At 48.2% G+C, this 27757-nt stretch overlaps 1 protein-coding gene across 1 annotated transcript; it reads left to right on the forward strand.

Moving 5' to 3' along the window:
• SNTA1 (syntrophin alpha 1) lies at positions 1–27740 on the forward strand. The gene is made up of 8 exons (XM_011280896.4): positions 1–450; positions 4470–4655; positions 20179–20383; positions 23251–23458; positions 23602–23732; positions 25704–25900; positions 26851–27038; positions 27123–27740. Exons 1-8 carry the CDS (start codon positions 141–143, stop codon positions 27213–27215), a joined length of 1518 nt encoding a protein of 505 aa, XP_011279198.2. The 5' UTR covers positions 1–140; the 3' UTR covers positions 27216–27740.
• The last annotated feature ends 17 nt before the right edge of the window (positions 27741–27757 follow it).

The following is a 27757-nucleotide window of genomic DNA, read 5'->3' on the forward strand; positions in this document are numbered from 1 at the left end:
CTCCACCCCCAGCGGCCGGGGGTAGGGTGGCGGCTGGCCCAGCCGGGCCCCCGCTGCCCTCTGCCCTAGGTGCTCGGTCGGAGCGGGCCGGGCACTGCGGGGCTAGGCGAGCTCGGCGGCCCGGGGGCTCGGAGGCGAAGATGGCGTCAGGCAGGCGCTCCCCGCGCACCGGGCTGCTGGAACTGCGCGCCGGGGCTGGCTCGGGGGCTGGCGCCGAGAGGTGGCAGCGGGTGCTGCTCAGTCTGGCGGAGGACGCGCTGACCGTGAGCCCCGCCGACGGCGAGGTCGGCCCGGAGCCCGGCGCCCCACGGGAGCCGGAGCCCGCGCAGCTCAACGGCGCCGCCGAGCCCGGCGCGGCGCCCCCGCAACTGCCCGAGGCGCTGCTGCTCCAGCGGCGCCGCGTGACGGTGCGCAAGGCCGACGCCGGCGGGCTGGGCATCAGCATCAAAGGTGGGCGCAGGGGCACCGGGGGCACCGAGGGCACGGGGTCGCGGTGTCTGTGGGGCCGCTGAGGGCGCAGAAGTCGCGGGGGCTGGCAGCGTATGGAGGACATAGAGTTGGAAGATTTCTGTCTGGGGGCAAGGAGGGTGTCTGAGGGGACAGAGGGAACGAGGACACCTGAGCACCAAGGTCGGAGGGGTTTTGGGAGTCAGAGGCCTCCTCCGGAAAGCACAGGTGGAGGGGGTTGGGGAGCACCGACCACAGGTGGGTGGGGAGTTCTGTGTGGAGGCATAGAGATGTCAGGGGTTGCATGGACATGAAGGATAAGAGGAGCCCCAGGGGAGCAAAGGATGGAGAAAGGGGATTGAGGCCTGGGAAGCTCCTAGGCAAGGAGGAGGAAGTCCCTGGGACACAACCAAGGTGGAGGGGAGGGGTAAGGCCCCGAGTTCGGAGCACAAGGGTGGTTTGGAGACCTGGGTGGACAGGCTGGGCTCACAGACCCGGGTCCAGAAAGGATCTAGAAATCTGAGGGTCCGGGGCCCTGTGTACCTAGGTGGAGAGTCCTGACAACTGGGTTTGAGTTTCCTGATCCGGCCATCTCCACCTGGCCCAGAATTGAGAGGGGGTGGCCATAGAGTTGCCTCTCTGAGAAATCTCAGCCCCAATACAGAGAGCTTTCTTTAGGTTGCAACCAGGTTATGTTTGAGTCCTGGATCCATGTGAACTTAGACAATCACTTCCCATCTCTGAACTTTAGTTTCCTTACTATATAATGAGGATGATGATAGAGTTGTAATGATTCTCTGAGAACAGGAGTCTGAAGTACTCACCCTGCCAACACATAGTAGGTTCCTGGTTAATTTTTGGTGTTAGATGAGAGGAAAAACAGAACCCAGGAAAGACTCCCAAAGCAACTAACCATAGTGCTTAAAATCTCTGCATACTCCCAGCCGCTGGGTTTACCATTCCTACTCATCTGCTTCTCAGGTTGCTATCTGTCTTGGGAAGGGGTGTCAGCCCTTGTATCATCTTGGATATGCCCTGGTCTCTCTTCCTGGTGCTGGGTCTATTCATTGGTGTCTCCAGACCCTTTGGCCTGGGTGAGGGGCTGGGGATGGTAGTGACTCAGCTACCACTGTGTGCTGAAGGCTGTGCCCAATACTCTAGGTTTATGATCCGTTTCATCCCAGCAAGAAATGGTAAAAAGTGGGGAGCATAATCTCCATTTTGCAGGTGAAGAAAGTGAGACTCACAAAATTAAAACAATTTTCCCACGCTCACACAGTGAGTGACAGTGCTGGGATTTGAACTTCAATTATCAGGCCTCTTAAGTGCCGAGGGGTTTTGGTTCTTCCCCGTGGAAGGGCAGATTCCTAGGCAGCCAACTAAAGGAATCTAAAAGGGAGAAATGGGGAAGACAGAGAGTGGGCACCAGTCTTGTCCCTAAATTCCAGAATGGGAAAGGGCAACAGATCAATCCAGAAATTGCACACTCAATATGTCAAAGGAGGGAAGAACTTAGAGTTAATACAGAGTTCTATTTTATAGATAGACTAGCTGAGACTTGGAGAGAGCGTGGACTTTCCAAGGTCGGGTAAAGTTACGCCCTAGCTCCATAGTTCTAGGTGGGAAGGTACTTTTAGGAGGGGTCAAAGGAAAAAAAAAAAAGGAGGGGTCAGGGAAAGTGTCAGCTCCATTCAGTTCTTCCTTGGTAGAGACTGAGCTCCTGTTGCCACGATAACCTCCCTTCCAGCGTCCAGACCAGCCTGGGGCAGCCTAGAATGATCATAGCTTCAAACTGGACTGAAGTCCCTAGTTTCAGGTGGAGAAGAGCAGGTATAAATAGAAACCCATTCCTTTCTAGGTTTCAAGCTCTGTGCAGTGCAGTGAGCCTGTGTGGGGGTCAGGAGAGGCATTCTAGTCCTACCTTTGCCATCAATTTGTTGTGTGACCTTGAAATAATGACCTTCTTTCTATGGGCAACTAGTTCCTCATCTTCAATATTTTGGGATGGACCGGTGATATGATATTTGAGGGCCTGACTTGCAGTCCACCATAGGGTTAAGAGTGTTGGTTCTGGAGCCAGGAGACCTGGGTTCAAGTACTGCTCTGCAGCCACTAACTAGCTGGATGACCTTGGGCTTCTCTCCAGACCTCATTTTTCCTGATAGGAAACTGAGCATGCATGTGTGATTGGGGTGTTGTAAAGATGCAGTGAGACCACAGTGAAAGCATTTAGCACAGTGCTTGGCACTTGGTATGTGGAACTAAAGTGAACTATTATGACGATTCATATTTTAAAATGATATTCAAGGGGCACCTGGGTGGCTCAGTTGGTTAAGTGTCCGACTTCAGCTCAGGTCATGATCTCACAGTTTGTGGGTTCAAGCCCCACATCGGGCTCTGTGCTGACAGCTCAGGAGCCTGGACCCTGCTTCGATTCTGTGTCTCCCTCTCTCTCTGCCCCTCCTCTGCTCACACTCCGTCTCTCTCTCTCAAAAATAAATAAACATTAAAAATAATTAAAAAAATAAAATAAAATGATATTCAAGAATTTATCATTCAGTAAGATGTATTAGCTTTCTTTGCACCAGAGATGCAATTTGGATAGGCTTTTGAAATCTAGACTTACATTTTTATTTTATTTATTTATTTTTTTAAATTTTTTTTTCAACGTTTATTTTATTTTTGGGACAGAGAGAGACAGAGCATGAACAGGGGAGGGGCAGAGAGAGAGGGAGACACAGAATCGGAAACAGGCTCCAGGCTCTGAGCCATCATCAGCCCAGAGCCCGACGCGGGCCTCGAACTCCCGGACCGCGAGATCGTGACCTGGCTGAAGTCAGACGCTTTAACCGACTGCGCCACCCAGGCGGCCCTAAACATTTTTATTTTATTTTTATTTTATTTTATTTTATTTTATTTTATTTTATTTTATTTTATTTTATTTTATTTTATTTTATTTTATTTTAGAGAGAAAGGGGCGCCTGGGTGGCTTAGTCGGTTAAGCATCCAACTTCGGCTCAGGTCATGAACCTTGTGAGTTTGAGCCCCACATCAGGCTCTGTGCTGACAACTCAGAGCCTGGAGCCTGCCTCAGAGTCTGTGTCTCCCTCTCTGTCTGCCCCTCTCCCACTGGCGCTTTGTCTCTCTTTCTCAAAAATAAACATTAAAAATTTTTTTAGAGAAAAGAGAGAGTGGGCGGGGGAGAGGGGCAGAAGGAGAAAATCTTAAGCCATGCTGAGCGTGGAGACTGACGTAGGGCTCGATCCTACGACCCTGGGATCATGACCTGAGCTGTAATCAAGAGTCATATGCTCAACCAAATGAGCCATCCAGGCATTCCTGAAATCTAGACTTTAAGGCCTTGGTTTTCAGCTGGGTCCTAGATTGTCAAACTTTCTGATTGCTAAAGAGGACCTTGGGGGCCATAGCAATAGCTGACTTCTATCTTTATTCCAGATTAAGGAGTATCAGTGGGTTCCCCCATTGTAGGAAAATTACTTAAAATCCAAAATACTTAAGAAAAAACTATTGAAGCACTTTGTAAGTTACTCAAACACTGGCAAACACCCAAAGCACCAGTGACCAAACTACATTATGAATTTAGAAAATGATTTATTAGTGTTCCAGACTTCTAAGACTAATTTCTGAGATTCTCTTAACTCTCTCATCGCCACCTCCTTGGCACTGGGCTGGGCACTGAGGTAGGCCTTCAGAGGGAATTCTGCTTTGGGGCACCTAGGTGGCTCAGTCGGTTAAGCAGTTGGCTCTTGGTTTTGGCTCAGGTCATGATCTCACGGCTCATGGGTTTGAGCCCTGCATTGGGCTGTGTGCTGACAGCATGAAGCCTGCTTGGGATTCTGTCCCTCCCTCTCTCTGCCCCTCCCCTACTCATGCTCTCTGTCTCTCTCTCCAAATAAATAAGCTTTAAAAAAAAAAAAGGAAAAGAAAGAATTTTGCTTTCGTGTGACTCTCAAGCATTGGAGCGTCTGCCTCAGTTTTTTCCTCTTTCTGTGCCTGTGCAGGGGGCCGAGAGAACAAGATGCCTATTCTCATTTCCAAGATCTTCAAGGGCCTGGCAGCTGACCAGACTGAGGCCCTCTTCGTGGGGGATGCCATCTTGTCTGTAAATGGGGAGGATCTCTCCTCTGCTACCCATGATGAGGCGGTGCAGGTCCTGAAGAAGACGGGCAAAGAGGTGGTGCTGGAGGGTAAGCACCGGGGACCCCAAGGATGTTCACTTCTTTCCTATTTCCCCCAGGCTTCAAGTGGCCGCAGCCCAGCAGTGGGGGCTGGGAGGTGGGCAGAGACGAAAACAGAGAGAGAACTTGGGGACCTGCCTTGAGACAGTATGGCGTGGTGGTGGGAGAGCTGGCCCAGAGCCAGACAGACCTAGTTTTCATTTTCTCTCTCCTGTTCATTAGCTTTGTGGACTTGGACAAGTCATTTCATTTCCCTGAGCTTTAGTTTCCTCACCTGTAAAACAGAGATTTAACTTCTGGGTTATTTCTGTAACCCTTGCTGGGTTGTGTGATCAGGACAAAAGGTACATGGCAGGATCCTCCACCCAGTGAGTGAGTCAGAGAAGGAGGGGGCAGGGCCTGGGGAGGAGGCAGCTAACATTCTTTCTTGAGGAAACTGGAGAGCTCCCAGCTCTAGGGTCCTTAAAACCCTGAGACCCATCCTCCCTTGGGAGAGGACTTGGCCTTTACGTTGCAGGACATCAGATCCTTCCAGCAAGGATCAGAGAGGAGTTTTGGAGGAGGGACCTTGGTGGTTCCTCTCCACTATCCCCTCACTCTGTGGTCTTGGATGAGACCTTTGTCTTCTCTGGGCCTCAGTTTCCCCATCAGTTGTTGTAAGTCTCTTGCTGTGACTGTCCCATATCTGCCTTTTGCCATCTCACTCAGGAGGTTTCTGTTTTGCTCAGCCCTTTCTTCAAACTCCCCTCTGTCAGTTCCGGAAGCTGTGGGGGCCTGAGGAATGTGTGTTTGGCTCTTGGCCCAGAACAGGCACAGGGAGATGGCGGGGGTTGATGGAGAATGCCATGGCTAGCAAAGCTGCTGAGCTGAGCCCCAAGCCTGAATCCTGATAGGTGGCCCTTGTTTTCCCAAACAGGTCTCCAAGAGGCCACAGAAACAAACAGGCTCTGGGTGATCTTTGGCATTCTTGTGGCCCTGACCTCAGTTCTTTCTCACTTTTGTTTTTATTTTTACATTTTCGATGTATCTATTTAAATGCCACTGGTGCATTTTTTAAATGTACACTTTAAAAAAGTCAAGTCTGCAGTATTGGCCCTTGAAGCTTAAGTATAACAGTCATAGTTTAACAGCAAGGTTAAATAACAAGATCACTCATAAATGATATGGGTATAAAAGACTCCGCTACCCTATGCCTCATTACTTTGGTATTTATAGCCAGTAATGCAGTTGAAACTCATCAAAATGTCATTCTTTGGTTGACTTGAGGAGCTCTTTTAGTTTCTGCTATTTGAAAGTTTAATCTGTAGATGGTAAAATTTCTACTGCAGACACATTTCTAATCCACGCTGAGGTCCTCCTCATGCTTTCATCTTTGGGGTGAGAATGTCTATCTGGGCTCTCAGCATGAGACATTCTGAGAAGATAACATCTTTGAGTGTTAGAAGCTTGAGGTATCTCCTGGCTTCAGGAGCTAATACCCAAGCCTTCTGTATAATTCTTGTACTCCATTCCTGCCTTACTAAGCCAAGAAACATTTATAGACACCTACTGTGTACCTGGTGTGCAGAGCACTGGGTCAGAAGCTAAATCAGACCCAGGTTTTCTCCTGCAGGAGCTCACTATCTGGTGGAGGAGATAAAACATAAACACTGTCTCATTCATACAAATATTTATTTATTTATTTATTTATTTATTCATTCATTTATAGTTTACTTCTTTATTTTGAGAGAGACAGAGAGAGAGAGAGAGAGAGAGAGAGAGAGAGTGAGAGCACGTGCAAGCAGGGAAGAGGCAGAGAGAGAGGGAGAAAGGGAATTATAAGCAGGTTCTGCACAGGTTCCGTGCTGTCAGTGCAGAACCTGATGCGGGGCTTGAACTCACAAACCATGAGATCATGACCTGAGTCAAAATCAAGAGTTGGATGCTTAACTGACTGAGCCACCCAGGGGCCCCTCATACAAACTGTTTAAAAATCAGTTTCTAAAATTCTCTCTGGGTGATAGGTACTAAGGAGGGCACTTGTTATGATGAGCACGGGGTATTATATGTAAATGATGAATCACTAAATTCTACTCCTGAGACCAATATTACACTATATGTTAACTAATTAGAATTTAAATACAAATTTGAAAAAAAATAATAAAAATGAAAAAAAATCTGTCTGCTCTGTGATGAATCTCTGGCCTTGGGTAAGACCCTTGTTTTCTCTGGCCCTCAGTTTCCCTATCAGTTGGGATTAGACCAGATCAGAGATGATCAGTAGCTTTCATTTTGAGTGCCATCTTCCCTGGTGGCTACTGGGAGTCACGTATTTGGAAGGATTGGGACGTCTTGTCTGGGCTCAGCAGAAAGGAGCTGAAAGTGATTAACAATGTCTATCATGGATACAGTAGGGAAGAGAAGTGTACCATTCCAAGACTGGGAGTCCTCAGCTGTTAACGTTTTTTGAGACTTTTCCCAGGGTAAGATCTTTCCTTGGCAAATCTTGCCCCAGGCCTCTGGCTGGAGCTTGGCCTATCTCTTGCCCCAAATAGGATGTGGCACATAGTAGGCACTCAATAAATGTTAGTAATTACCCTCCTGTCCCATCACATTTATAGAGAATTGATATTATTTCTTCATGGAATGTTTGGTAGCATTCTCCAGGGAAGCCCATCTTTATGGAAAGGTTTTTGACTGCATTTCCCATGTTCTTAATAGGGCAATTTTGATGATCTATTTTTTCTTGAGTGAGCTTTGGTAGTTTGTGTCTTTTAAAAAATTTGTCCATTTCATCCAAGTTGTCAAATTTGTTGGCATAAATTGTTTATAATCTTCCCATATTATTCCTGCCTTTTGGATGAGAGTGTTCTCTGCTTTCTCTTTCCTTCACCTTTTATACTACTCTACTCAGTGGTTTTGAGGGGAATCTCAGTCTAGTGGGGTGGGGGGACAGCTGAGCAAAAATGCTAGATTACCAACGTGTCACAGGTGCTGAGATGGGAATCTGTCCATGGATCAGAGGAGACAGTGGTTACTTCTCTCTGGATAGTCAGGAAAGGCTTCCTGGAGGGGCGGGGGAATGCTGGCACTTTATGAACCATAAGCAGATGTGGGTATGGGGTTGGGGAAGGGCATTCCAGGCAGGGGAGCTGTGTGAACAAGACCTCAGGTCTTGTCAAGTCAATGACTTGACTTACCTGGGGAGCTGCCTGGGAAGTAATTAGCTTTATCCTGAGCCTAGGGTATAGGGAAGGGAGTGGAGAAAGAGGAGAGTATCCAGACTGAGAGACTTCAGAGCCTTGAATGCCAGGCTAAAGGCATTTGGACTTCCTCTGGAAGGAAACAGAGAGCCATTAAAGGGGATTCAGCAGGAGCAGCACATGGGCAGATCTGGGTTTTAGCAGCACCAGCCTGGCACTCCCTTTGGAGGGAGGCAGAAATGGGTGCAGAAAGGCAGTGAGGAAGCTGGGGCCGTGAACAGGAAGGAGATGGTGATGGTTTCACCTAAGCAGGCTTGGATAAGAGGAAGAGTCTGGAGGTTGTGGCCTTCTTGTTGTTTTTTTCCAGCTTTTTCTTATTTGAAGTCTCTTTTAAGGTGCTCTCCTAGTGCAGCATATTTGTGGAAGGATAATTCCACCCAAGGCAGAAAAGGCATGGGGGCAGGCACTGGGGTCAAGAGTCTGAATTGCAGGGGTGACCTGAGAAGCCTGGAGGACATGAGGCAGCCAGGATGCTGGCATGTGGTTGGTCCTTGAGATCTGATGGAGCTTATGGAGAAGGTAAGGGTCTGGTAGCTTCACCAGTCTGGACTTAGGGTTCCTGGGACCCTCTCTGGGCCTATGTTCCACCTTGGAGCCTAATTACTAGCCACATCGTTCAAAACTTTCCCACCCCCATCCCAGTCCTGGGGCCACGTCCAAGGGGCCATGGAAAGATGGCTTTTCCTTTGGATGTGAACCTGGCGGGGCAGCTGGGCATCTTTCCTGAGGCTTGGGGTTCAATGGGTACAGAGTCCCCAGAGAACGTCCTAGAAGGACAGATGTCACTAGCAAACTCTGGGTGCCAGACTTACTTCTCTGACCTAAGTCAGGGGTTCAGCTAGGCCTCGGTAACCCTAGCCTGCTTGTAGACCTTTTCCCCTGCTAGTTCAGGGTTTTGCACAAATGTCTTCATCTTATTCTCAGCCACAGGGATGTGTTCGCAATTGGAATCTGGGCCCAAGCTGGCAGCCAACTGTCTGCTGCTTAGAGAGGCCCATTGTGTCCACGGACCTGGAGCCTGGGCCCTTGGAGACAGGCCTGGGAGCAAAGGGAGAGACAGCCAAATGCCTCTCCTCCCTCCGCCCACAGTGTGTCTGGCATGACGGGGACAACAGTGACCCTGTGATGCCTTAAAAAATAATACTAAACGACAGGGGCATCTGGCTGGCTCAGTTGGTAGAGCATATGACTTTTGACTTTGGGGTTGTGAGTTGGGTGTAGAAATTATTTAAATATAGGGGCGCTTGGGTGGCTCAGTCGGTTGGTTAAGCATCCGACTTCGGCTCAGGTCATAATCTCACAGCTCATGGGTTTGAGCCCCACATCCGGCTCTGTGCTGACAGCTCTGAGCCTGGAGCCAGCTTTGGATTCTGTCTCTTCATCTCTTTCTTCCCCTCTCTAGCTCATGCTCTGTCTCTCTGTCTCTCTCTCTCTCTCAAGAAAGAAAGAAAGACATTACCTAAAAATAATTTTTTAATAAGAGGTTTTTTAAAAAATTAATTTATTTATTTTGAGAAAGAGAGAGAGAGCAAGCAGGGGAGGGGCAGAGAGAGAGGGAGGGAGAGAATCCTAAGTAGGCTCCGTGCTGTCAGCACAGAGCCTGACTCAGGCCTCGATCTCATGAACTGTGAGATCATGACCTGAGCTAAAATCAAGAGTCAAATGCTTAATCGACTGACCCACCCAGGCGTCCCAAAAATCAAATCTTTAAAAAATAATAATACTAGAGGACAGTAAAAATTAAAGTCAGTTTCAGTACTTTGTACAAAGTAGGGAAGGTACATTCCACATAACGATCGAGTTTTAAAAGATAACAGGTGTAGGAGCGCCTGGGTGGCTTAGTTGGTTGGCATCCGACTCTTGATTTCGGCTCAGATCATGATGTCATGGTTCGTGAGATGGAGCCCTGTGTCGGGCTGTGTGCTGACAGCGTGGAGCCTTCTTGGGATCCTCTCTCACCCTCTCTCTCTGCCCCTCCTCTACTCTCTTTCTCTCTCTCTCTCTCTCTCAGAAATAATGAACTTAAAAAAGAATAACAGGCAGAGAGTAGCATGTCCATAAATATTCATGATAAAAGGCAGTATAGAGTGATAGGAATTGCTATAATTCCCATTTTACAGACAAGGTCACCAAGGTTTGTTGAGAATAAATAACTTTCTCCAGGTTGTATGACTAAGAAATTGACAGAATTCAAGCTGAGCTCTGTCTGGTTGCAGAAGCCAATATTGTTTCAGCCTTGGGTAATCCCTGCCTTGCATGGTTATTTGCAAGATTAAAAAATAAAACACCAAGGGCAGTGCTCATAGTAGGTATTTGATTATTTAGTTTATTTGCTATTTTTAAGGATGAGACAATGCATTTGGAGTGTGTAGCACAGTGTCTTTCACATGCAAACATTCAGTGAATGTCAGCCTTTATCATCTTTATATCAGCAGCAGCCATCATTACTGTTTTCTCCAGTATACTTGAAGGTCTTTCAGGGCAGGACTCATGTGTAGTTTGTCTCAGAGCCCTATGCCTGGCACACATTAGCTTTTGGCCAGTAGGGAATGATCTGTGGGGTACATCTCTGACCCTTTCTACTTTACCTTAACCATGTCAGTTTCAGTTGACTTTCCTAAATGTTTAAGATGGGGCTCAAGGCTCAAGCTGGGCTTGACTAAGTCCTGAGAATGTTGGTTATAAGTCCTTGGAACTCCTGCTGGGTCCTCCCCTGGCAGATGGGGACTTCCAAGTGTCCTGCCCCAAATTTGGCTTAATATATCACTACCGTTAAAAGAGGGATGCAATTAATGGATGCAACTAATATGAAGCTATCCTGCTTGACTTAGCCAAATGATGCTGTGCCCCTGAGGTGCCTGAGAGATTTCTGACCTGGGAACACAGTCACGAATGGAGCCCCTGCCTAGTTCTCCCATGGCCACAAACACCTATTGTTCTAATCATTGTTCTCAAGGAAACATTTATTTGGACACACACACACACACACACACACACACACGGCTTTGGGCCATGTGACTCCCTATAGATAAAACTTGGCTTAATCTCTGCCTGGATCTTAATTAAAATGCCAGTGGGGCTCTGGAGACAGGTTCTGGCCCCAATTAACTGCATGAGTCTGGCTGCTGATGGTGGTGGAAGAAATAATAATGATAATAATAGTGATGATGGTGTTTGCTTTTTATTGAGCACCTACAGTGTGCTAGGCACTGTGCTAAGTACCTCCCATATATTTTCTCATCAAATCCCCAAAACGACCTCTATGAATTAGGTTTGTTATTCATCCCACTCTGCAGATGAGAGCACTGAAACTCAGAGAGATAAAGCTGTTTTCCCGAGGTCACACAGAGATGGAATTTGAGCTCAGATCTGTTAGATGCAAAAACTTATGTTCTTAAATATTTATACTACACTGCAAGTCATGTTACATAAGGATCCAGACCCTTCTTATTGAACTGTTGCAGTTAGGTGAAGATGTTTTTGTGAGGGTCAAGTTTGGTGGTTGATCCATAGTGGGCACTCAGTAAGTGCTTCTTTCTCGCACTACTAAGGTCCTGAAACCCTTTGCTTATTGAGTTGATGAGGGCTTCAACTCTGAATCCTTCTTAGATGGTTTGGGATGAGGTGCTATGTATTTTTCTTTTTAAAAAATTTTTTTAAATTTATTTTTGAGAGAGAGTGAGAGAGAGTGAGCAGGGAAGGGGCAGAGAGAGAGGGAGACACAGGATCTGAAGCAGGCTCTGCGCTGTCAGGACAGAGCCTGATATGGGGCTCGAACTCATGAATGGCAAGATCACGATCTGAGCCGAAATCAAGAGTCGGACGCTTAACCAACTGAGCCCCCCAGGCATCCTGAGGTGGTATATTTTTTGAAGTAAACTAGATTTTTAAAAAATGTAAAAAGTGGGGCGCCTCGGGGGCTCAGTCGGTTAAGTGTCCGACTTTGGCTCAGGTCATGATCTCACGGTCTGTGTGTTTGAGCCTTGCGTTGGGCTCTGTGCTGACAGATCGGAGCCTGGAGCCTGCTTCGGATTCTGTGTCTCCCTCTCTCTCTGTCCCTTTCCCACTCACTCTCTGACTCTGTCTCTTTCTCTCTCTCAAAAATAAATAAACATTAAAAAATTATAAAAAATGTAAAAAGCAATATATGCTTAAAAAAAAACCCAGGACGGGGCGCCTGGGTGGCGCAGTCGGTTAAGCATCCGACTTCAGCCAGGTCACGATCTCACGGTCTGTGAGTTCGAGCCCCGCGTCGGGCTCTGTGCTGATGGCTTGGAGCCTGTTTCCGATTCTGTGTCTCCCTCTCTCTCTGCCCCTCCCCCGTTCATGCTCTGTCTCTCTCTGTCCCAAAATAAATAAAAAAACGTTGAAAAAAAAAAAAACCCAGGAGAATGTAAAGCAATTCTCTTTTCAAAGAGATAACCATAGTTGATATTTTCACACTTTCAGAAAGTTTCCATATTTGTTTTTATCATTTAACAAGTTGAGGAGGACATATTTCCAACTCAGTACATGTAGTTCTATCTCATTCTTTTTCTTCTTTCTTTCTTTCTTTCTTTCTTTCTTTCTTTCTTTCTTTCTTTCTTTCTTTCTTTCTTTCTTTCTTTTGAGAGAGAGGGAGGGAGGAAGGGAGGGAGAGAGAGAGAGAAGGAACAGGGAGGGTCAGAGGGAGAGGGAGAGAGAGAATCCCAAGCAGGCTCCATACCCAATGTGGAGCCTGACATGGTGCTTGATCCCACGAGCCAAAATCAGGAGCCGGATGGTCAACTGACTGAGCCACCCAGGCACCCCTCTGTCTCATTCTTTTTAATGATTGGGTAATATCCCATTATTGGGATTCATATATTTATTTAGCAAGTTTTTTTTTTTTTTTTTTTTTTTAAGTAGGCTCCATATCCACTGTAGGGCTTGAACTCATGAACCTGAAATCAAGAGTTGCATGCTCTACTGACTGAGCCAGCCATGCACCCCCATTTAACAAGTATTTACTGAACCTCTGCTCTGTGCCAGGACTCGATGGAGGCAGCATGGATACAGCCATGCACAAGACTGAGCAGTCTGCTGATCAGGAAGCTCACGTCTTGTATTTAGCCACCCCTGCTCATGGACATTCAAGTTGTTCTTACCCTTTTGCCCCCAGACAGTGGTGCTGTGAGCCCTCTGTGCACCCGTGAGCATTCATATGAAGCGGGGCTCCTGCAAAGGATATTGTTAAGTCAAAGGGTTCACATGCCTTTAGGATCTTGAGAGATGGCATCCCCTGTACTGCACAAGGATGCAGTAAGGGGAGATTTTTATGCCCCAGAGTGTAGCAACTCAGGCTCTGTTGGTCAGCCCTAATGCAGGGCCTGCCAGGGGCTGGGAACTATTTATAACCTAGCCTTGCTGGACCAGCAGGACCTTAAAGGTCACTCCTTCCAGAGCCTGTTGGAACCCCATGTCCTCTCCACACCATCTTTGGTGGGCCAGTGGGCAGCCGGGACACTAATCCCCATAATACCTTACTCTGAGAGTTGTTGCATCAGTGCCCATTATATAGGTAAGGAAAATGAGGCTCAGAGAGACCTTGGGACTCGCCAATGCCACATAGCAAGTGACAGGGCCCGGATTAAAATCTTTGCCTATCATGCTTCCTATGCCCTTCCCCTTATACAATCATACTGAGAACAGCCGCGGAAATAATAACCACACTGCTGTTCATTGAAGACTTACTCTATGCTAAGCAGGGCAAAGTGCTTTGCAGGTATTGAGTCTCAATACCCTGGGAGGTAGATATATTTTACTCCTATTTTAATGATGAAGAAATGGAAGATCTTGGATATCAAGTCACTTGTCCAGGGTCACAGAGCAACGAAGTTCAACCCAAGCCTCACTTCAGAGCCCGCATTCAATGTTTTCTTTCCAGGATGAGAAGCCTCAGGCCTGTCTATATTCATTCATTTAACAAATCTCATACTTCCTGATTACCTGGTACTATATGTCAGTACCTGATTACCTGGTACTATACTAGATTCTGAGGATCCTCTAGTGAACAAGAAAATAGGTCCCTGCTCTCATGGAACTGACATTTTGGTTGGAGAAGAGAGTATAGCCTAGTAAACAATTGGATAGGCCATGTACTTTCTGGTAGGGGCAAGTAAGTGACCACCCACTGAACAGACAAGGAACAGCTTGAGCTTAGATGGCAGGCTTCAGCCAAGACTCACAGCCAGCACATTCAGTCACAAACATTTATTGAGCACTGGGATACGTGCTAAGAATACTATGTTGAGCCAAAACAGATGTATCCCCGAAGCACATATGTTCCCTCCCAATTGTACTGGGCCAGGTGAATGGTCCTGCCCTGTCTCAGTTCCTTGTGTTTCTAGTAGAATCTTTTGGGGCCAGGGCTGGGGCCTGTCTTTTGTTGGCAGAGCAGGAAGTCCCTGGGAACTGGGGCCTCTGCAAGGGGCAGGGTGTTCTATGTATGTCTTAGCTTTCTTGGGGAGGAAAAGCCCATGTGTCACTGCTTTACCAGACTCCTGGGGCTCCTGGGCCAGGAGCTTGGCTGGGGAGGGTGTAGATACCAGCTGGGCTTATCTTTGGAGTCTCAAGAATGCTGACCACAGGGCCATCAGCTCTCAGGCCACTGCTTTTGGATAGCCCCACCCTGCCTGGTCGGGTGACTCAGACAGAAATCAGAGCAGGGAGGAGGCCTCAGAGCTGGGCTATTTATGGCCATACTCTGGGGCCCCCAGCACCCCACCCCCAACTCTGGGACAAGCCAATTAGTTTGTGAAACCCAAGCCCTGTTTTGGGCACCGGCTGGTAGGCTGTCCATTTATAGTATGTTTCTGTGGGAAAGGAGAAGGAGGACCCAGTTCTGGGATGGCCCAGACGGGTGAGCAGGGGCTCTAGCAGTTTCTCTGGCTTCAAAGTTGACAAATGTTCATCTGCTGAACACGTAGCATAGGAGATCCCTGCTGGATTCTGGGGACACAGAGATAAGTCAGATGAGGTCCCTGCCCTCACAGTGCTCCCAGCCTGGTGGGGCCCACCAACTCCCACACAGACACATAGCGGAGTGTGGTCTAGGGGTCTGCAGAGTGATGGGTGTGGTGGATCCAGAGTGGGCATCTGGAAAGGCTTCCTAGTGGGGTGACGGGACTGGGCTGGGCTGGGCTGTGGCAACTTCTCCCTCTTGAATGAACCTGTCCGGCCCTGGCATTCGTTTCTCCATTCATAGAACATTAACTCTGGGTTCAAATCAAGTCCAGCTTCTGTCCTCTAGGAGCTTCCATTTTGGTGAGAGAGACAGCCCCAACCCACAAAATCACAGCAGAGTTCTACGAAGGGCAGGGGTAGCTGATAGGTAAGAAACTCATGTTTCTTGAGTCCCCGACTTGTGCCACATGTTTTATGGCATCTCATTTAATTCTTTTTTTTTTCTTTTTCTTTTTTTCTTTTTTTCTTTTTTGTATTTTTTTCTCATTTAATTCTAACATCTCTCTGAAGTAGACATTGTTATTCCTCTGTTATTAACTTGCAGACAACTGAATTTCCTTGTCCGTGGTCACACAGCTAGACAGTGCTGGAGATGGAATGCAAACTCAAGAGTGCCTGTCTCTAAACTATGTACTAAGGGCATTCTGTGCAAAGGGAACTGCATTTTGAAAGGTGTGGACATTTGGAAACTCATACAGTTTCTTTGAGCTCTGAGAAGGCCAGGATGATTAGACTGGAGAGTGAGATTTGGGATGTGGCAGGAGGTAAAGCCAGGTGTAGGCAAGGCCCAGGTCCTGAAGAGTCTTGGATTTTGATGATGGGAGCCAGGGCAGGACTTTGGTCAGGGGAGGGATGTGGCTGGTTACAGCAGGGGGATATATCAGTTGTAGCCTCCCCATGTGGTGTAGGGGGCGGGAGGACTGTATCAATCAGGGTGCTTTTCTCTGCAAGTAACAGGACTCAATTCAAAGAGGTTTAAACATTGAAGGAAACGAGTTTTCTTCCAGAATACCTAAAAGCACCATGTCCGTAGCGTAAATTAATTTAACACCTCACCATTCTTAGTGTGTTTAAGCATGCTTGTACTTAAAAAGTGACTATTGGGGCACCTAAGTGGCTCAGTTGGTTGAACGTCTGACTCTTGATTTCGGCTCAGGTCATGATCTCATGGTTTGTGAGTTCGAGCCCCATATCGCGCTCCGAGCTGACAGTGTGGACCCTGCTTGGGATTCTCTCTCTCCCCACCCCTCTCTCTGTGTCTCTCTCAAAAAAAAAAAAATTGTAAATTTAAAAAAATTAAAAAAAAGTGACTATCATTGCTTTGGGACCAACTTTCCTCCCAGCAACTTTTAAAGGCTAGAGGAGAGGAAGGGAAGGGAATATACTTTACCTCAATTCTCATTGGCCAGAATTGTATCATCTGCCTCTATCTAAACCAATCACAAGCAAGAGGGATGGAAAGATCATGATTAACTTTGACCAATTATGATGTTCTTCCTTGTTTGGGGAAAAGCCCAATCTGTAGGGCTCAGAGTTCTGTTAGCAAAGAAAGGGGGAAATGGTTTGGCTGTCAGATAGGCTGTGATGTGTCCCAGCTCTATCACCCCTTGTGACATAATCCAGTAGTCAGTCCTGGGGTAAGTCACTGCTGTAATGATGAGGATGAGTCATTGAGCCAATTTTAGTCCTAGTTCCCAACTTCCAGACCTAGTCTTGGTTCTCTCAAAAAAAAAAATAAAAAATCCTGCACTTATTTTCAACTTAACTGCTCTTCCAACCCCAATAGGGTTTGTAACTCCCTTTCATTCTCACTGCTATTTGTCTTGGATCCTGTCTGAACCTGAGGGACAGTCTTCTGTGATAGAAATAGCTTCTTATCTGTTTTTTCCAGGGAGCTGGGCCAAGAGCTGCTTCCTCACCCCTTCTTGGCTTGTCTGCTCTCAGGCAGAGCATACTGGCTGGGCTTTGACTGCAGAAGTCAGATGGCTAGCAAGTCAGATGGCCATGAGGGCATAGTAGTTGAGGGGAGAGTAATGGAGGCTTCCCAAGGGCTAGCAGGCATAGGCACCTCTTAGTGGATGAGGGGACTGCTACTCATCAGAATTGGGAAAGTGGTGTCTGGGTTGCTCAGTCTGTTGAGTGGCCGACTCTTGGTTTTGGCTTAGGTCTTGGTCTCATGGTTTGTGGGTTCAGGCCCCACATCAGGCTCTGTGCTGACAGTGTGGAGCCTGCTTGGGATTCTCTCTCCTTCTCTCTCTGCCCCTCCCCTGCTTGGTCTCTCTCTCTCAAAATAAATAAATAAACTTAAAAAAATTTGGAACAGTCCAGATACTACGGCAAATCTACCAACTATTTCCCCTTCTTCCTTGCTAATAGAAGCCTGATTTTATTGGGTGGAAATATGCTCAGCTCCTGAGGCTGAATTGTGATTGGTCTAAGTCATGACTATTCCCTTTTTACTAATGATTGTGCTAGAAGTGGGCATGGAGCCCAGTCAGGCCAATGAGATAAAAGGCTTCATGGGAATATTTACCTCTCTGATAAGGGAGTTGTGAGGAGAAAACCTTTTACTGCCTGTCTTTTCCCTTCCTGCTTTGGGTTTTGTCATGTAAGGAATGATTGGCTTGAGCTGTGGCAGCCATCTTGTGGTCATGAGGGGAAGGCCAAGAGAATGGCACAGAGGTCTACCCTGCTTTCAATTTAATTGAGTCACTGAACCAATCCTAGATTGCCTTCCTCTAGATTTTTTTAATAGCATTTTATTTAATTTTTAATTATTTGTATTTTAGTAGACTCCACACCCAACATGGGGCTTGAACTCACAACCCTGAGATCAAGAGTTGCATGTTCTACCAACTGAGCCAGCCAAGTGCCCCTAGATTTCTTGTTATGTGAAATTATAAATATCTTTCTTTTTTTTTTTAATTTTTTTTTTCAACGTTTATTTATTTTTGGGACAGAGAGAGACAGAGCATGAACGGGGGAGGGGCAGAGAGAGAGGGAGACACAGAATCAGAAACAGGCTCCAGGCTCTGAGCCATCAGCCCAGAGCCCGACGCGGGGCTCGAACTCACGGACCGTGAGATCGTGACCTGGCTGAAGTCAGACGCTTAACCGACTGCGCCACCCAGGCGCCCCAAAATATCTTTATTTCTTAAGGCACTTTTATCTATTCTATTCTATCTATTCTATAATATTCTATTATTTGCAGCCCAACTCATCTAATAAATATAACAAGAATGACCAAAATATTTTATTACCAATTAGCCTTGATGGATTGGTAATGGCTGCCATAAAGCACTATGATTGATTTATGGTGTCTTCCATGAGCAAGGGACAAAGAAAGGGTAGCGCAAGTGCATATGTTTACCATTCCAGTCCTACCTAGGGCCTGTCCAATACCTGGCACATGGTAGGTATTCAAGAAAACTGACTTGTTTCTGAATCTGTACTCCCACAGGCTCTTCTTAGATCAACCTCCTCATCATGTTGCCTTTCACTTGTAGCTGCATTGTTAGCGAGATCTGCCTTTTCTAAAAAGGCATTGGTTGAGGCCCCAGTCAAGACTCTTTTGGTTGCAAATATCACAACTCCTGTTGGGATGGCAGTTTGACATTCTAAAGGACGAGTATCAGAAACAAGAGCGTTAACCGGTGATTGGCAGGGCCTTCCCTCTGTCTCTCAACATGCATCTCCACTAATTTTCTCTCTTATAAACCAGCTTTCTCCTCTTCACAGCAGAAGATGGTTGCCCCCATAGCATTCAAGTTTGTTCAAGATACCAGCCGAGGATCTCTCCTACTCTCAATTTGGGTATACTAGTGTGGGTCAGGTGTTCACTCTGGTCCAGGTAGCATATCCAGAAGGGCAGGATCCCATATCCGAACGTGAATTTCTGGGTTCGTTGGGCAGAGAAGTAGATCAAAGCTGTTATCCTAGAACTCTGCTATCCAGTATGGCCACCATTAGTTCCAAATGGCTATTCGAATTTAATTTTCAACTAAGATTAAATAGAAGTAAAAATTTAGTTCCTCACCGGTACTAGCTACATTTCAAGTGCTCAATAGCCACATGTGGCTAGTGGCTACTGTATTGGACAGTGTATATATGGAACATTAACATAATCACAGAAAAATCTGTTGGACGATGCTATTTAAATTTCTTTTAACGTTTATTTATTTTTGAGACAGAAAGAGACAGAGCATGAATGGGGGAGAGTCAGAGAGAGGGAGACACAGAATCTGAAACAGGCTCCAGGCTCTGAGCCGTCAGCACAGAGTCCAACGCGAGGCTCGAACTCACGGACCATGAGATCATGACGTGAGCCGAAGTCGGCCACTTAACCGACTGAGCCACCCAGGCGCCCCTGGATGATGCTATTTTAGAAGGTGTCTACTATACTTACTCAATGATGTTTGGTCAGAGCTAAGAGCACCTATATTGGTTAGGGTACAAGTTATGCTGCTTGTTTCTTATGCTATGTTTCTTAGGTAACAGTCCAAGTCTGACATGGCATCTCCAAGGGCCAGCATCCATTTGTTTCTGTTTTGTGGTCAGCCTCCCTTAGACTGTGGCTCATGTCCTCATGGTCAAGATGGTGCTTCACCAGTCTGTGTCCCAGCTAGCTCAACTCTGTCAGGGGAAAAGAGGAAGAAAGGAAGGGTATGCCCCTTTCTTTAATAGGCAGAATGTGGTAGCGGCACACATCCCTTCTGCTCTCATTCTATTGGCCAGACTAGACCACATAAGCACGTATAGCTATAAAGGAGCCTGGAAAATGAAGTCTTAAGCTGGGAGGCTATTGCTATATCAGATGACAATGGCCAGCCTGTCCCACAGGACTATCTCATTCAATGCTTCCTCTTTGCAGATGAGCAGGCTGAAGAAATAGAAGCAAACAAGGGGCCTGTGGCAGAGCAGTCACATCTCCTGACTCCTGTTCAGTGCTCTTTCACTGCCTTGTTGTAGCTGTTGTCCATTCCTTTTAGGCAGTCATCCCCCAAATCCAAACGCTCCTGCTTACTTGGTTAGATTTAGTCACATGGCCACACCTAACTGCAAAGGAGGCTGGGAGCTGTGGTCTTTCTTCCAGGTGGCATGGATCTATAAACCAGGGGAAACATGAGAGCTTGGATGTTGGCATGCATCCAGTATTTTCTACCACACTGCTCTGTCAGAGACTTTGGCCTAGAGAAGGATAGTGATATTGGACATAAATTAAACCCTTATGAATTACTGACAGTTGTGATGTGTGCCACATGGGAGCCCATGTCACAACAGTAACTACTGACCTGTGCTCTGACCAGTCAAGTACATGAAAGAGGTCTCACCGTATTTCAAGAACTCTGCCGGCGGGACTTCGGTTGGCTGGGACTCGCCTCCTGCTTCACCCCTTCAGCGACAGCTGTCTTCCCCTGGCCCCCCACCCCGGGACATCAGTGATGCCAAACACATATCCTTGAAGATGGCATATGTCTCGAGGAGGTGCACCCCCACTGACCCGGAGCCCAGGTAAATCTGGGGTGGGGAGCAGCTCAGACGGATACGCCTTGGTGTTAAGTGGTGGGGCCAAGGGAAAGATAGCCCTGTGTTGCAAGTGGGCAGTACAAAGTCTGAACATAGTGGGGCTTGAGAAATGTTTGTTGAATGGATGTAAGAGTGAAGTTAAGGGGATGATGGTATGCTTTGCTTCTCTCTTCTTCCTCTGAGCAGTTCACATCTGAGAAGGAGCTTGGTCTGCGGAAGAACCCTGGGCTCCAGTCCTGGTTCTCCGTGGACTAGTCCCTTGTCCTCACTGACCTGTAGCTTCCTCACTGGGAAATAAAGTTTTCAGACCCAGTGGTCCCTTCAAGTCTCTTCCAACTCTGCTGAGGTTCTTAGATGTCTAGTAACATTCGTGTCAGGGCCATGGAAAATACCATCCTTCACATATGAGCAGCCCTTAACAGGTCACTGATGGTAAGATTGGTAACAACCAACAATATTGAGTGTTTACCATGCACATTTTAATTCAACTCTCACAGCGACCCTATGAGCAAAGTCCTATTATTTCACCCCCATTTTGTAGATGAGAACAGAGAGAGGAAGTAACCTGCCCAAGATCACACAACCAGGAAGGGATGGAACTTGCCTCATTCCAGGTAGCCCTCTCTGCTTTAGAAATTGTAGGTGCCTGAGTGATGGTGGTGGGTGAATGGAATATATGTTGATCAAGTGGGGTATGCAGTATTGGGGGTAGTGTGTATATGGCATGAGCATAAAAGGCTTGTGCTGTGGGTCCTAGTTACGGCCGGGGTCAAGGCCAGGCAGATGCCCAACATTGACCTGGAGGTTCAGCTCCAAATCTTTTAGCACTACTCGATGCCCCAGCCCCAGACTGCCCGCATGAAGCAAGAACTGGTGATTCACAGGTCACTTAAGGTGTTCCGCCAAAGGGGCCTTTTGTATTGAGTGAAGGTAAGGTGGTATTAGTCCTTCCTGAGACTTACTTACATGATTAGGTTAATCGTGGTTTCCAGCCTGATCCCAGATATCACACATTTCTGTGTGTGCACATGTAGTTGACGTGTAAACGCAAAAACTTTGTGTGTATATGTACGCATTTGCATGGCTATGGGTGTAGATTTGTGCATACGTGTTGGTGCATGTTTGTGTTAATATTCATATGTGTATGTGCATGCATGCACACGTGCTCGACCATGTGCACATATGTAACGTGTGTAACATGAATATAACTGTGGGTCCATATTGACACAATGTTCCAGTCAAAGGAACACAATCTGGTAACCAAAATAAAAATGAAAAATATTTCAAGCTTTTACTAAGTTTTAGGATTATGTCGGGCTACAAGTATCAGAAATGCGAATCTGCAATGACTTAAATAAATGAGGGATTTATTTTTCCACATGTTTAAGAAACATGGGTCAAGAATGCCTTTGAGGAACCAGCCTTCCAGCTTCTTCCTCTGCCATTTTTATTGTGTATTTTCTTCTTGGAGGCAGAATGGTGGCTGCATGCCCAAACATGTGCCCATGTTCCAGATGGGAAGAAGGCAAAAGGCAAAGGAAATTTTCTCCTTGCATTTTGTTCTTTTGCTGCATAACAGACCATCCGAAAATTGAGTGGCTTAGAAGATAGCAGTTTATTATTTCTTACAATTCTGTAACCCGGGCTGGCTCGGCTGGCCAGTTCTTCCGCTCTATGTGGCACCTGCTGGGGCTGGAAGTACAAGATGGCCGCTTTGCCCCCATGTCTGCTGCCTCAGCTGGAACGGTTGGAACAGCTAGGGGCTGGCTGAGCATTCCTCTTTCCAGAAGTCCTTTCCACATGCCTTGTTTGTTCTATCTGGGTAGTTGGTCCCTGGGTACTTGGATTTCGTGGTGGCTCAGGAATGCCAGGATGTCACTTCTGCCACATTGTATTTGTCAAACCAAGTTACAAGGTCAAGGAGAAGAGAAATAAGCTTCACCTCTTGATGAGAAAAGTGGACTGGATGTTCAGAGAGGGATGGATTTGGTGGAGGCCATCTTTGGAGAGTAACCACCACATCTAGGGAAGCTTTACCTTCCCTTGGGAGGAGGCACCCTCCCCAGAGACTTCTGGCTGTATCTCCTGGTCAGACCTGGGTCCCCTGGCCAGCCCTGGTTGCGAGGGAGGTGGAATTCAAGTATCTTGCTTCCTCGCTCTGCAGTGGAGGGAGGCAAAGGGGAAGGGGGTTGGGTATTGCGTGAGCCATCTTTCAGATTCTGCCCTGCTTCATCTGTTACAGAAAGGCCAAAGAGGAGTGGATCTTTAATATTCCACATAACATTTTAAAATCCTTTCCCCGTCACTAGTCCTCTTGGTACCTCCCTGAAACTCTTTCCCCACACTTGTCCACAATCCCTCCTCCCTTCTTCCTCCTTCACTCCTCCAGCTCTAGCTCTTTCTGTGTAGACTGACTTGGCCTCTCAAGCCTCTCCAGTTTCTGTGCTCCCCGCCCCCCTTGCAGTATATCACTTTGGTCCTGTGCCACAAAGGAAAAGCTGGGAGCTGGGAGCTGGTCTAGCAGGAGAATCCTTCTCCTTAGAAACCAGGAGAAAGAGTAAGATCACGAATCCTCACACAGTGATTTTGGCTCCTATCACAGATGTTTGAGTATGTGTTTAATTCGTATGTATATGGTTCTGTGTATGTATGTCGTAGTCTCTTGTCCCTAGACCCCATGAAGCCCCAGTTTGGGCTGGAGCCCCAGCAGTGAGTATCGCTCCCGACTGTCTTGTGGACACCCTGTGGTTTCTCCTGGTCTTGCAGCGAATGGGGTTTCGGGCCAGATTTCAAGGTTGGGCAGCTGCAGCCTAATGGACTTGTCCTCCCCTCCGTTCTATTTGTGCCTGCAGGTATTTGGAGATCTGTTCAGCAGATGGCCAAGACACCCTCTTCCTGAGGGCCAAGGATGAGGCTAGCGCAAAGTCGTGGGCAGCTGCCATCCAGGCCCAAGTCAACGCTCTGATGCCTTGGGTCAAGGACGAGCTGCAGGCACTGCTGGCAGCCACCAGCACAGCTGGGAGCCAGGACATCAAGCAGATCGGCTGGCTGACTGAGCAGGTGCCTGCTGGGCCAGGCATCTGTCCGCTACCTCTATCCCCTCCCCTGGAGCTAACCCCATTCCCATTTATCATCTCACTCCACCCTGGCCCTCTGACCTCTCCCCTCCCTGCCCCACCTCACTGTTGCCTTGCCCCCTGCAGCTGCCCGGTGGGGGCACGGCACCTACCCTGGCCTTGCTGACCGAGAAGGAGCTGCTTCTCTACTGCCATCTACCCCAGACCCGGGAGGCTCTGAGCCAGCCAGCCCGTACTGCCCCACTCATTGCCACCAGGTATCCATGGGCAGGCAGGGGTGTATGTCTCACCCAGAGGTTGGGGGATGATGCTCTCGATGGGCCTCAGAGGTGGGGGACCCCAGCCCCACTCTGCCCTGAGTTATTTCCCACGTGACCTGAAGCAAACCTCTATCTTGTCTGGGGCTCAGTTTCTTCATCTGTAAGATGGCGGTTTGCAACAGAAGGATGTGAGGTCCCACCAGTCACTCACTGATTGACACCTACTCTGCCCAACCTAGTGGAGCATAGTTCAGGGGACAGGGAGCTGATCCCAACAGTCTGCCCTCAGGGAGTATCCAGTCTGGTGGGGGAGGCTGACAGCCTTCAAGCGTGGAGGTGAAGGAACCACTTAACTCTGCCTGGCCTGATGGGGAAGGCTTTAGCTGGAGGTGATATTGAGCTGGACTTTGATGGTTGAATAGAAGTTTGCTCTTTAAGAAAGAGTGGAAGGTCATCTCACACAGAACAACACGGCCAAAAGTACAGAAGTATTAAGGGCTGGTGCATGTTCATAGATCTTTGAGTGTGCTATAGCCAGTATGTAGAATCTGTACAAGAAATGGAGAGAAATGAAACAGAGAGTTGTCAGGGCCTGATCTTACAGAACCTCTAGTCCCTGGTTAAGGAATGCTAGTTCTATCTTAAGAGTTGTGGCGGAGTGGAAGGGTTTTAGCCTGGGAGTGAGGTGACTTGGGTTGTGTTTTAGAAGACTCTCTGTGGTTGCCATGTGGAAAACTCAGTGGAGGGGGCAGGATGGAAGCTGGGAGGCTGGTGCAGTCATGCAGGAGAGATGGTGGAGGTGGGTGGAGGCAGCAGATGGAGAAGAAAGGCCGCATTTGCATTGGAAGACACACGGGTGGTAAAATTAACTGGGCTTAGTGTTTGCCAGATGGGGAGGGTGAGGGAGGTGGACAGGATGAATGGATGAATGGGGGGAGGTTGAAGTTGGGGTCCGGTGGGCAGTAGGACTAGGGGTGAGAGTGCAAAGCGGGGAGGCTGGAGCAAGATGCTCCAGTGTGTTGGGGACAGAGAGGGGCTTAGGTAGGAATCTTGGGGACTTGTGGGTTTGTAGTTCTGGGCTGGAAGATGGAAAACTGGGTGTCAGCAGCAGCTCTGGGGGGAGCTGAAGCTACAAGAGAGAGTGTGTGTGGAATGAGGAACTGAAGAGGGCTAAGGGCCAGAACTCTGAGGCTGTTGCCCAGAGAGGGGCAGTAAGCTGCCCAAGGTTACACAGCAAATGGGAATGAAACTGAAGGCCCAGGCCCTTGCTGCTCATGCCTTTTCCTCTGGGTGGGGCTCTGGCCTATGTGTTAGGAGCTGCCTGTCTGCCAAGGACAAGCAGGTCATGGATTGCCAAACTAATCAAGTGACTCATGAATTCAGGTCACAAGAGTTTATTTAAGATCTACTATGTGCCCAGCATTGGTTTAATTGCTGAATATAGAGTGGTGAACAAATAAGACAAAAATTCGTATCCTAGAAGATATTCTAGTGAAAGAGACAATCAAAAACCAATGGAAACAAATAAAGAATGAGTATAATTTCTGGTATCATGATGAAAAGTAAGGCTAGTGAGTGCCAGGGGTACTATTTTAGACAGGAAGTTTAGGGAGGGCTTCTCAGAGGAGACGACATTTGAGCAAAGATCTGAAAGAAGTGAGGGAGTGAGTCGTGCAGATAATCGGGGAAGAGTGTACTTGATGGAGGGAACAGCATATGCAGAAGTGCTGAGGCAAGAATGTGCTGGGTGTGTCTGAAGACACTAGTATGGCTGGAGCAGAGGGATCAAGGGGGAGGGTGGCAAGAGGTGGGCTCTTGTGAGTCAATCGGGGCCCTTCTGGAAGTCCTGTTCCCTGATTATATGGTAAAGGAGTCACAGGTCCCTTCCCAGGTCACCACCCCCTTGGCCCAGAACTATTTCCTGACTGTCTGAGGCCTTATACTTAGCCCTCTGCCCCCTGCCCCTAGGCTGGTGCACTCAGGCCCCTCCAAGGGTTCGGTGCCCTATGATGCAGAGCTCTCTTTTGCCTTGCGCACGGGCACACGTCACGGTGTGGACACTCACCTGTTCAGCGTGGAGTCACCACAGGAGCTGGCTGCCTGGACCCGCCAACTGGTGGATGGCTGTCACCGGGCTGCCGAGGGTGTGCAGGAGGTGTCTACAGGTGGGCTGGGTGGACCTGGGAGTGCCTCTCTGGTAATGAGCCTCTTACCCCCAGAGGCATTCAAACTTTCTTCTTCAGGTGCTTCAGGAAGGGCATATAAAGTGGGGTTTGGGGTCTCCACAGTCTCTTTTTTTTGGCTGTGCAGGTGCCCCGGTGGGTAGTGAGACCCTTTTCCCTGGGTTTTCTTGCCCTGGCTTTGTGATTACAGTGGTGAAGTTGTGAGAGATTGTGCCTGGAGTAGGGTTGCCAAATAAAATATAGGACGCCACTTAAATGTGAATTTCAGATAAACAACAAACACCTTTTTAGCATAAGTATGTCCCAATTATCCATTGTTTATCTGAAATTCACATTTAATGGGGCAATTCTACAGGTCTCTAAGGTCTTCAAGGGCCATGCTTGGTGGGTCTACTGATACCTTTATAGGCAGGGAGGGAATGGGCCTTCTGTACATGGCAGAGTTTAAACTTTCCCTTTCCACTTTTTTTTTTTTAAGTTTATTTATTTTGAGAGAGAGAGAGAGAGAGAGCAAGAGCAAGTGGGGAGGGGCAGAGAGAGGAGAGAGAGAATCCCAAGCAGGCCCCATGCTGTCAGCACAGAGCCTGACATGGGGCTCAAACCCACAAACCATGAGATCATGACCTGAGCCGAAATCAAAAGTCCGATGCTTAGCCGACTGAGCCACCCAGGTGCTTCTTTCTGGTTCCACTTTTGTTGTTGCTGAAAGTGGGACTAGAAGTGGGGTATTGTTTCTCTGAGGGCCCGTTTTCTGTATTTTAGGGTGGGGGCAACTCCATGCAGGGTGAATATACAGATGACATAATAGGCAGTGAGCTTCCCATCCCTGGTGGTATTGAAGCCCCATTTTCGGAGTTGCTGGTGAGGGTTGGAGGTGGGGCTTATGGTCCCTGAGGTGCTGGCTGTGCCTGTGCCCACATGCCTCCCTGCAGCCTGCACGTGGAATGGCCGTCCCTGTACCCTCTCTGTGCACATCGACAAGGGCTTCACACTGTGGGCGGCTGAGCCCGGTGCGGCCCGAGCTGTGCTGCTCCGGCAGCCCTTTGAGAAGCTGCAGATGTCCTCAGATGATGGTGCCAGCCTCCTTTTCCTGGACTTCGGGGGTGCTGAAGGAGAGATTGTGAGTAGAGGGGGTGGGGGGCTTTGCTCTCCTGGAGGCCAGGCCGGATGGGGCTCCTGACCCTTCTTTCCATCCACCCTGCAGCAGCTGGACCTGCATTCGTGCCCCAAAACCATGGTCTTCATCATCCACTCCTTCCTCTCGGCAAAAGTCACCCGCCTGGGGCTTTTGGCCTAGAGATCACCGGATGCACTAGCCCTGAAGAGAGGGTATCTACCACATGGCCTGACCTGGCCCTCCGCTGACTGCCTGCTCACCACTGGGCTGAGGGAAGGGAGAGGAAAGGAACAAGAGTGCAGAGTCCCAGCTTCTAAGGGAGGCTGGGATAGTCTTGGGACTCGGACCCAGACTCAGGACACAGTGGATCCTGCCTGTGATGGGGTAGCCTCCCAGGTGCCCCATCATCTCCACATCAGTGCCTTTTGCAGAGAGATATTTTGTGTACACAAAAGCCATTCCGAGCCTGGGACCTGCCCCTGTGGGGATCCTGACCCCAGACAACAACTGCCAGGCCTCCTAGAGGCCCCTAAGCCACCCTCAGAGGCCTCATCTGAAGGGAGTTCCCTGGGGTCCATGGCAAGAGAAAGAGGAGGAACCTTTCTGTTCATTTCTCCCCTCAGCTCCACCACCTTGGGGCATCTGGTTTTTCTCTTCATCCTCTCTCCTCCTTACTCTTGGATAAATAAACAGCCTGTGAGTACATAGGCAGCCTGGCCTAG

Source organism: Felis catus, chromosome A3 (assembly GCF_018350175.1).
Source record: "Felis catus isolate Fca126 chromosome A3, F.catus_Fca126_mat1.0, whole genome shotgun sequence".
In the NCBI taxonomy this organism is placed as follows: Eukaryota; Metazoa; Chordata; class Mammalia; order Carnivora; family Felidae; genus Felis; species Felis catus.